The 11,604-nt window shown below is 32.4% G+C and overlaps 1 protein-coding gene across 1 annotated transcript; it reads right to left on the reverse strand.

The window, feature by feature from the left end:
* Positions 1-3,843: 3,843 nt before the first annotated feature.
* LOC126880769 (uncharacterized) lies at positions 3,844-10,871 on the reverse strand. The gene is made up of 2 exons (XM_050644823.1): positions 10,859-10,871; positions 3,844-4,169 (listed from the first exon to the last, which is right to left on the reverse strand). The coding sequence occupies exons 1-2, from the start codon at positions 10,869-10,871 to the stop codon at positions 3,844-3,846; spliced, it is 339 nt and encodes a 112-aa protein (XP_050500780.1).
* Between the last annotated feature and the right edge of the window lie 733 nt (positions 10,872-11,604).

Consider the following 11,604-nt stretch of genomic DNA (forward strand, 5'->3'; position numbering starts at 1 on the left):
GATCTTATAATTCGATTCCAGCAATAAAATTGCTGGTAAATATCTTTTCCATGAATTTTGCTAATTAGCCCAGAGTACTAGTATATAGGAATTTATGGCCAATTTAAAATTAAAATTGACGTGTTTAAAGATTTTTTTAAAGTATGTAGTCGGTTTCTGAATTTCTGAATTTATTCCATACTTTTGCATCATACTGTATGTAAAAATTAAGTCAAAATCGGTATCAAATTTGTGTAGGAAAGAAGAGATAGTTATTATATTCAATAACTAGTCGCATTTGTTTCGTTACAGTTGTTTCAAAATCTCTTGGTGGTGTTAAGCCGTTCCTGTTAAGGTACGGCAAAAAGGAGTATTTTATAGGTGTTCTCTGGAGATTTCGTTGCCGGCGCTGTATAGCATCAGGGCACGTGTGTATATGGCTATCGTGCGCTATTATTAAAATTTCATGGCCTTCTCTAATGTAAACTATCTGTCGGAGATGTCCCGACAGCGTTCAAAATTTATTCTCAACGTCTCTCTTTAGGATACAAAATGTCCCTTATTTCGTTTTCGTCTCGTTATTAGGTATTCTTTATTCTCTGCAATTCGTTTCTATTTCTGGGAAAATTTTAGTGTTTTCCAAAAGAATTCAAATAATCTGGAACATACATTGTGTAATTGCTTGTCAATGTTTCTTATTAATTTTAAAAATATCGATGAATGTGAGTTATCTATTTTTTCAAATGTTTTCTTCTTCTCGGTCTTTATATAAAATCTATGGGATAAAAATTGATTATTGACAATAATAATTAATTTATACCTAACGTACAAACATAGAAGAGTACTGCCCTGGAAAGTTTTAGCATAGAATTTGTGTTCCTACTGAGTAGGTGCATGTGACCTGACAACGACTACGGAGCTTGCGTGATCTCCTCACCACCGCGGCCGCAACATCCCTCGTCAACAAGCCTGCTTCTAAAATATGGAAGACTGCAGCAACTTTCTTTAGATACTTGATACTTATTTTCTTACCTAAATGCCATGTGGTCGTGCGCGTAAAATACTTGCCTTAAATCCCTTACATTTTTGCATTTTATAAAATTAGAGATTAAAACTACTGATGCAACTAATTTTGTTGTTAAAAATAAAATATAATGTTTACTTTAATAACCAAATATTTTAGAACTGAACTACATAAACAATATTGTGATTCAAATTTTCAATTTAAATGTGTACAGTAGAAATCTACAAATAATATTATAATTAAACCTAAAAGTTCCAAACCAAGGCCAGAAAACAAACCAAAAGAACTCTTCTTTTATAAAATATTAATGCAATTAGTGTCAATCACGTGGACAGAACTTCCAAAAAAATTCTAAGGTGTTTCGATGAAACAACAATTCCCGATCTCGTTATTATGGTAGAAATGTTTTTTTTTAGCACATGCACTAAAGAATTTTCATTTACAATTTGAAAATTCGAAATTATAAAGTGTTATTTTGGATTTTCAAATTTTAAAAATCAGTAAGTATAAACACTTTATAAAATTAAACCTGCGAGCACAGCGGTGCAGTTTCTGACTGTAGAGACGATGAGAACAAATATTTAATTTAATTCTTGTTAATTGAAACCTGCACAAAGTATTCATGATAAGTCACTGTTAAATATTTCAAAAATAATTCAGAAATTATTTTACTTGTTATTAAAGAATTATCGATGAAGAGTTTAGGCGAAATAGAAAATTTCAAAATTTGGTAAAAAGTTTCATTTAATACTTTTTTAAGCAGGAAAATTATTCAATGAATTTATTTCAAAAATGTTCTAAAAATTTAACCAAAAAAAATCTTGACCAAGTTGAAATTTTTGGTGGAAAGTATTTCGAAATTTTTTTAAAAAGTTTCGTGGATGATTTTTTTGGGCAGGAATAAATTATAACAAAGAGTTCCGTGCCGGTTTTCGTTGTGTTGGAACAAAATCATTTTATAACCCATGAAAATATTATAGTATACATTTTTTGTCGAAGAACGACGTTTTTAGAGTTTATACGATTCCTCACGAGAAAAGCAATTGCGGGTACGCTCTAGTTCATAAAAAAAGACGTGTTAACGTTATTTTTTATTTTTGGTATCAATTATTTTAAGTATTAAAATTAGTCTAATATTTAAATAAAAATACAATTAAAATGTTTAAAATATATTTGTTTCGTTGAAATCATAAAAATAGAAGTATAACTTCTTACGTGCGTACAAAGTACACAACAATGTTCTTTTTCAATTATTGCTCTGTAACTCTGAAGGTTTTATGAAATATATTTTGGTTTATTTTATTGAAATATTTCATAATTTATATTAGAATATTGGATTATAATGAGATATTGCTAAAATTCAGCAAAGTTGTAAATTTTCTACGTTGTCCTTTGGCCATTTATTTACGAAAGTTAGATCGACATATTTATGACAGCTTATGTGCGAGTAGTGTGAAGTTGCAGGTTTCTCTACATATATTAAGTATGTACGTTTTTGGAGATTATGATACAGTTTTAAAACGGGGTGACCGACCGCTTGGGAAAACCTCATGTTGTAGCCTTACTTTCTTTAAATTTTTGGTATTATTTTAAGTATTAAAATTAGTTTAATACTTAAATACAAATACATTTAAACTGTTTAAAATATAATTATTTTGTTGAAATGATAATAATAGAAGTATAACTTCTTACGTGCGCACAAAATACACACACTATTTTGTTATGAACTTTTTTCCTAAAATTAGTAATAAATAGATAAGCTTCCCATATTATGTCAGCGTACGTACGTACACACTGTATAATCAAATCATTGCTAGATTTACTAATAGATGAGTAATAGTATATAATAAACAATTAAAAAAGCAATATATTAATACGGAATAATCTACAGCAAGCAACAATTTTACATAATCCTCTCAAAAACGAAGAAAAAATTAAATTGGAACGAGATAAAATATTAATTTTAATTTTTCGAACTTCGATAATCGGGCGGTAGCTCACGAAATTTAAAAAATCTGTTATAATTAGTTCCGGAAGGAAAAAACGCTTTTTCTGCTCTCCCTAAAGTGCGAAAACTTATTGAAAACTAATCCAAATTTATTACACGTAAAATTTTAAAAGGATCGGGATCCTACTTAATGCCAAAAGCTAGGAACGGCCCAAAGATTATGCTACAGTCACGTTCCGCTAACGGTCTCTGCCTCTTGCCGTCTCACTCCAACAATGGCGGCACTGAAAGGGATCAGTCATTTTCCTCTTTTCTTATCTCAAATATTGGCGCTTACTGCTTACTGACTTAAACTAAATAAAAAATAACAGAAATTGAACTTTTGTCGAAATATTGTTAGTTGTTGAAATTTGGATGTACCGGGTGTCCCAATAAGAATGGCTCTCGGCCATATCTCTGCGTATGCAGAGTTGATTAAAAATTAAGCTTTTAAAAACACAGTATATGACACACTTAGTTCATAGTAGCATTATAATAATATGAACAAACAACGTAGAAATCAAGTCATATTTTATATAAGGTAAGTGACCTAATTATTGCCATGCTAAGACTTATTATTTTTTATTAAATACAAATTTATTTGAAATAACCTGTAAATTCATTAAACAAGTAACAAACATGTCTATAGTCTAATTTCTAAACAATTATAAAAATAAAACAATCAAAAAAATATATATTCTTCTTTTTTTAAACGATTGCCAACTGGCAATATTTGGAACCTCTACCCTTAATATTGCCACAGTACTGGCAATAAAAGGAACAGGTATTTTGTTAATAAAAATAAGTAATAATATTGAACCTTAACATTTAAAAAACTAATGTGAGACATTGACTATTCTTGAGAACAATTGGGGCATATGAATTTATCCTTATCATGTTTAGTAAGACCCACACACTCTTCATGCATGTATTGGCCACATGCAAGACATAATCTCATATCAGCCTGGCGGTCTTCATTACATACATGACAGAACCATGATTCACTACTTTTTAAATTCTTGTTTATTTTCTTTTCTTTATTTTCTTTGTTCAGATTGTCTTGTTCTTTTTGATGTTTGTTTATTTTCTTTTCTTCCTGTTGTTTGTTTTTGTCTTTTGATTTTTCTTGTTGTTTGGAAGGTTCTTTGTTACTTTTACCTTTGGGTGGTTTTTCTATCGCTGTGAAAAATAAATCCTTCGTAATTCCTTGAGCTTTGCTATTGTGTTACTTGGAAGACAAAATAAACTAACACCATAATTTTCTGCAGCTTCAACAATACTTATGTCCAGATGCGATTTTGCACCATTGAATATCAGGAGTGTGGGTTCTGTATTTTTATACTTTGCAAAATGTGCTAGCCATGAAATAAACGCCTCATTTGTCATGCTCCCTTTCTGTGTCATCATTACAGTTGATCCTGGTGGTAGATGATCATTCCATTCAGGCTTCAATATTTTCCCTTTGAAAAGAATGAACGGTGGGATGGCTTGCCCCAGGGCATTTCCACAACCAACAATACTAACATTTTCACCGTGTTCAGGCGCTGTCAAGTTGATACGTTTAGCACCTTTCTTGGCCAATACGGTTTGCTGTTTATGGATCGTTAGACGGCAACCTTTCTCGTCTATATTGTATACGTTTCCAGGTTTATCAAACAATTCCAATTTAATGAATACTTCCTCCAATTTCTTAAAATAATCCTTTACAATAAATGGATTTATTTTCTGTGCTCTTGCTGGATTCATTTGCTGAGCCTTCCTTCTAGCCACATCGGGATGTCTTGCAAAGAATAATTTCATATCATAATTTCAAGTTCATTATCATCGCATACGAAAATACACTTCTTCTTACTATTTTACTGGTTATTGGCATGCCCACCTCAGCTAGTTTATGAATTCTGCGAACTAGATCTCTTTCTTGTTTAAAACTTAAAACACTTTTCCTTCCAAGTCGTTTAACCGAATTTTGGCTGCGATAATGTAGTACAAGTGTTGTTCGAGGTATTTCATATCGTAATGAAGCTTGGCTTATACTGCTTCCAGCTCTTATTGCTTCTAACGCTGCAACGAGATTCGCCTCAGACCGCATGGCTCTCTTCTATTCGCCATTCTGCTGAAAAGAAAGTTTTTTTTATTAATAATAAGTAAATTTTCATGTTAGGTTCTAAATATTGCCATGGCAATATTAGGAACTATCTCATGTGGCAATATTAGGATCATTACTACTGCGGAACAAAAATGGCGATTTAGGTTTTATTCTGTTTTATATTAATTAAACACAATATGGATTAATAAAGTACTTGAATGTACCTACCTGATAACGTTCTCACCCTTCTATAATCGATATTAGCAAGCTTATAACAATCATTACAGTTTTCCCACGTTTTTATAAACAAATCGCACGAAATACACGCTGCTTTGCCGTGAACACCAATACTGACTGGTTCCACCTATAACGTGTTTAGAGTGGTTGTTTTAATTCGATATTTGAGCTTACATGGCCATCTGTGACTCAAGAGACAAATTAATAAATTTATGGGGAGTGGCAATATTGGGAGCATGGCAATATTTGGCGCACTTACCTTAAATATGTAGACCACGAACTTAGAATATTATGTAGAGATCAAAAAATCTGTAAAAAAATCAGAAGAACTATGCGAGCCATGGAGCGGTCTATGTTAGAGTCAAGCATAAGAGATAGAGTTCCAAATGTAATTCTAAGAATCAAAACAAAAAAAAATAGCACAGATAAACTAAAACTGCGCTGGATGCATGGTGAGAATAAACGATATGGTGGTAGGGGAGCCCAAGCGGGGATTTTTGCAGTTACTCGAGCGCGTCAGATTATCATATGAGAAGAAACCTGGTAGGTACCCTACTGATGTACCTCCACCATATATTGGCTCAACACAGGGCAGTCCGTTAAGGAGGGCCCGAAAAAAAATCTATCCTTAAAAATATTCGAAATTGTCAGATTAAGATAGGGTAAGTTAAGTACATGCAAAAGAGTGTATATTTCAAAAATCTGACGATTTGAGCGGGGCGTAAGGAAATGGGTGAGTCAAAAAGTTAAAAAAAAGCAAATATTTCGCGAAATGAACGTCAGATCGAAAAACTAAAAAATACGTCTTCAATATTTTTCAAAAACCAATTGAATGGTACTAAATATGACCCCCACGGAGAGGGGTCAGGGGTAAATTTAAAATTTTAAATACAAACCCCGCGATATTTCGCAAAATGAACATCAGATCTAAAAACTGCAAAATACACTTCCAAAATGTTTTTGAAAAATCTATCGAATGGTACCAAACACGACCCCCCACGGAGGTGGGGTGGGGGGTTACTTTAAAATCTTAAATCGGACCCCCAAATTTTTATTGCAGATTTGGATTCTTTACTGAAAAATAAGCAACTTTTATGCGAGACATTTTTTCGAATTATGGATAGATGGCGCTATAATCGGAAAAAATGATTGTTGGAAATGGAAAATTAAATTAAAAAATGGAAAGTCCACACTAAAATGGAAAATTTTACTTAACTTTTTTTGGTTTTAGGACCTAATAATCACAACCCAATAGGTCCCCATAACGCTCGAGTGACTGCAAATTTAGCATACTTTGCTCCCCTACCAATACTAGTTGTACTAAACACTAAACGCATAATGAGATGACGTCCTAGATTTTATGCGTTTAGTGATAGTGGTAAGAGTCTCTGACAGTCCGACATGACAAATGGATGATATAAATGCGATTACAACACATTGGCTTTACACGTACAAGATCTGAGGCAATTGAGAAAATAGAGAAAAGCCAACAATTGGGAGTAGATACTACAAGATGTGTGATGAATAATTAATATAATTATTTTTACCCTTTTAATTTTATATGTGTTTAGCTACTATGCTAGTTATCTTCTTTGGGTGCTATCTCTAATGGAGGTTGACGATGATTTCTGAAATTCATCTCTATTCTGGATTTTTACTATTAAGAGGAAACAGTAGCGATCAACAGGTAGCGAAAACGCGTTCCAAGATTGCGGCTGTAATTTTGAATATTTTTTCGAGATATTTGGCACACGTATTCGTAATATAATAAAGAATGGCGGTACAGAGCCCAATTTGAAAAATATATTAATATGTGGAAATTACTCTGAAATTAAATACAATATTAAAAAAACGAGCCTGTACCGCCATTAAGAAGAACAAATAATACACTTTCTTCAAATAAACTTTTTTATCCAATGCCTAGATTTTGTGTCATTTTGGAACTACTAATGAAATAAAAAATTTTAGTAGTAACAAAATGACACAAAATCTAGGCATCGGATAAAAAAGTTTATTTGAAGAAAGTGTATTTTTTTTGTTCTTCTTAATGGCGGTACAGGCTCGTTTTTTAATATTGTATTTAATTACAGAGTAATTTCCACATATTAATATATTTTTCAAATTGGGCTCTGTACCGCCATACTTTATTATATTACGAATACGTGTGCCAAATATCTCGAAAAAATATTCAAAATTACAGCCGCAATCGCTACTGTATCACCTTAAGGTTTGGAGGTCTAGTCATGTCACCTGTTGATGCTGTCATTTGTCGCCTGATAGGACCGCGTTTTAAATATATTTTTCTTTCCATCACTAGTTTGAGGAAAGTTGTCTTCATCTCTCGTGTCTGAATATATTATGTTTAAGATAAGATGTTCTCCGTTTTTAATAGTTTTTACAAGTTCACAATTTCTATTCCTACATTTTCAAATGTTTTCATTTTTGACATGGCCAGTCCATGGAATTTTTAGAGTTTAGCGAAATATTTACATCTCAAGTTTTTCAAGGAATCGTAACGAGTTAATTGTCTACATCCAGTCTTCCATGCCATGAATTAGGATACTACGTATATAGCATTTTATCAAGTGATATTGTAGATAGTTAGATTCGTATACCATTAATATTATTTACTTTAATCCATGTATGCATGAATCGTAACGAGTTAATTGTCTACATCCAGTCTTCCATGCCATGAATTAGGATACTACGTATATAGCATTTTATCAAGTGATATTGTAGATAGTTAGATTCGTATATCATTAATATTATTTACTTTAATCCATGTATGCATGCATATTAATTTTAATACTAGAACATTTTTTATGGTTGCGTCTGACAGTGGTATTACTTAAATAATATATAAACTATAGGAATTGCATATAAATTGCAATCAAAATATAATAATGCAACATTTTTCCAATTTTGTCCACATATTTAGTTTTCACGATCGATATTTGTTAGTTTTGCGGTTTTCTTCTTTATACCTATTTATTTTCCATACTGTTAAACCTCCATGTTGATACGCCCATGCGTAATCTCCGACTATAATAAAATAAATAACATCACAAGAAGTGAATTCGATTTTAAATAAAGGACAATTGCAAACTCCAGAAAAGTCTCTTGAAAAGATTGTGATATAAACAATTATATTGCTTAAGGGCCGGTACTTTATGTCTCCGTTAACAGCCGGTTAGTTAACCGGGGTTTAATCGGGACAGAAATATATGCATAACATAGACATAAACGCAATTATACTTATTATTATATTCATAAATAATTATAATAATAATTATAATTGCTTTTATTACAACGCAAGAGGCTCTATGAGGTACTTTTCTGTCCCGATTAAACCCCGGTTAGCTAACCGAGGTTTAACCGGGACATAAAGTACCGGCCCTAAGTCTTCCAAAATATAGGAAAATGTGGAATTATACTAGAATAAAATAATTTTTCACTGACAAATTTACATTGTACTTAATTTATGGTTGATTCATAGTGATTTTTAATTTCTGAAAATAGGTAGGAAATGTTATTTTCGCTAATATCTTTTCTTTTTTTTTTGTGGCACTATAATATGCGGTCTACCGTCGCGTTTCTGCTATTGCTTGCGGGCTATCGATGAATGCGATGTATAACCTGTAGTACATATTACATATTACAATTCTGGCAAAAAAAGAATGTGTGTCTACTTTGTACGCACGTAAGAAGTTATACTTCTATTATATGATTTAAACGAAATTAATATACCTTTTATTTATATTTTATTTAAATATTAAACTAATTTATACTTACTACTTCTCAAACATTTTTATTAAAACAGTGCCAAAAATTAAAATAATAAAAGAATAAAACACACACAAACACATTAAAAATGCCACAAATGATTTCTGAACATTAATTGTCGGAAATTTTTTTAACTAAATACGTATTTTCTGAAAATAAAATTGTATAATAAATATACTTACAATCATAAAATGTATAAAAAAAAATAAAAAAATAAAAGTTTTTATTGGGATTCGAACCAGCTATCAGCGCGGTTGGTATATTGGGGTTCATTCGCCTTAAACGCTTCGCCACGGAGGCAATGTGTCATTATGTGCGAAGATCGACAAACTAAACGGATTAAGCTTTTGACATTTTTGAATTAAATTAAATTATTTTGATTTTGAATTGAAATGATTTAGAATTGAAAAATACAACAAAACATAGAGTAAGAAAACAATATATTAGGTGAACAAAGACTTTGTCCTGTTCCAATGATCTTCTCCTTGTAAGCTCCGGTTAGGCTTTTGGCTATGAGTTCGTCGAGACTTTCTGTCATAATTACATCAGACTCTGTTCCTTTGGGACACCTGCTGCCACAATATTTAGGGTACAAACAGAGTCTGCGAACAGAGTCCCCTCTACATTCGTTCCCTTTGCTTTTATTTTTAAACTCTAAAGAGTTACTTATGCCAGATTCCTATGCTGGGTTTTTTTCTTTTTTCTTGTTGTCCACTTTTCTTTTCACGTTTACCTCGGTTTATTATTTTAAGCTAAGACAAAAATCAATAAAGCTAAGACAAAAATAATGGTGGTCGACAGATTCGACACTATTCAACTGACTAACATGTTACAGGAATACCAGATAGTAAACACCTTTGTCTATCTCAGGTCTAGTATAACTAACGATGGTAACTGTGAAGCAGAAGTTCGGAGACGTATTGGTATGGCAAAAAATGCGACGAGTCGCCTAAATAAAGTTTGGAAAGACAGATCTATCTCTCAAAATATCAAGATGAGACTGGTGAATGCCCTTGTATTCTCAATATTTCTATACAGAGCAGAGACTTGGACTCTTCGCGCATGCCAGCGCCAAAAAATTGATGCCTTTGAGATGTGGTGCTGGAGAAGAATGCTACGCATACCTTTGATAGCTCATAGGACAAACGTTTCCATTCTAAACCAACTCAATATTAAAAAAAGAAGAAAAAAGAATTCTGCAATTCTTTGGTCACGTGGTTCGCAGAGGTGACGACAGTTTAGAGAGATTAATTGTTTCTGGAAACGTCCCGGGAAGAAGATCAAGAGGACGATCACCAACTAGATGGTCTGACCAAATAAAGCATTCAGCTGGAAACTCATTCTGCGAAGCTCTTAGAGCAGCTGAAGATAGAGACCAATGGAGAAACATTGTTAGAAATATTGGAAGAAATCACGATCCTCAGTAATGGGGAAACGACAAGAGAGAGAGAGAGATTATTTTAAGTCCCTTAGGATATAAATTTTCGAACAATTTATAGGTCATAGGAAATATGCTTATACCTTTGCGTATGGTATCAATATGAAATGTTAACTTATTTCGTTACTTTGGCTAATATTTCAGCCACGTTTCCACGTGTAGAGATGTGGCTTGATCATATACTTTATATACATTATATACATTACTTGATTATATACATTACTTGCAGTAATATTAAAGAAAGATAATATGCGGTTTGATGAAAAAGTATGCATTATTTCCGTAACAAATGACTTAAATTTTTTGTTAATTTTGATAACTTACCTAGCAACATCATTTTCAAAAGAAGCACTTACCTGAAAAAAAAATAATATAAAATGAAAAACACTGCTTATTGGGTAGTAGAAAATGCATTTATGAAATAAGTACACATTATCATGAAGAAAACCTTTTTTAATAGGTATACAGTCAATTCCCGTTTATCCGTGGGGTTGAGTGGCACGCTTGTCGCAGATATGTAACAAAAATCGCGGATAAGCCGTAACTTGAATACATAAATGCCAAAAAATAAAAAGGTAGTTTCACCTCAATAGCTCAGTCATTGAGGGTATGTGAGATACCCATCAGTAACACATCGTCCAAAAAGAAGACTAAAATCGACAAAAAGTGCATGAAGATAGGCACGTGGAATGTTAAGTCAATATAGCAAGCAAGTAAAGTCCATAATGTCATTCAGGAAATGGAAAGACAACATAAAAATATTAGGACTAAGCGAGATCAGATGGCCCAATTCAGGTGACATATTAGTAGGCCAAACAAAGATATACTACTCTGGTAATGACAATGACCCAAATCACTGGAACGGAGTAGCGATATTAGTTGATAAAACCACCCAGAAATTTGTAACTGGCGTCTTAACCATCTCGGATAGAGTTATGATGGTAACACTCAAAACAGCCCAGTCTAGAGTCAATAAAATTCAAGTATATGCTCTCACAGCAGATAAATCGGATGAAGAACTCGAACAGTTTTATAACGAATTACAACAAGCTTTAGAAGTAACCAAGTCT

Source organism: Diabrotica virgifera, chromosome 2 (genome assembly GCF_917563875.1).
Source record: "Diabrotica virgifera virgifera chromosome 2, PGI_DIABVI_V3a".
Taxonomy (NCBI): Eukaryota; Metazoa; Arthropoda; class Insecta; order Coleoptera; family Chrysomelidae; genus Diabrotica; species Diabrotica virgifera.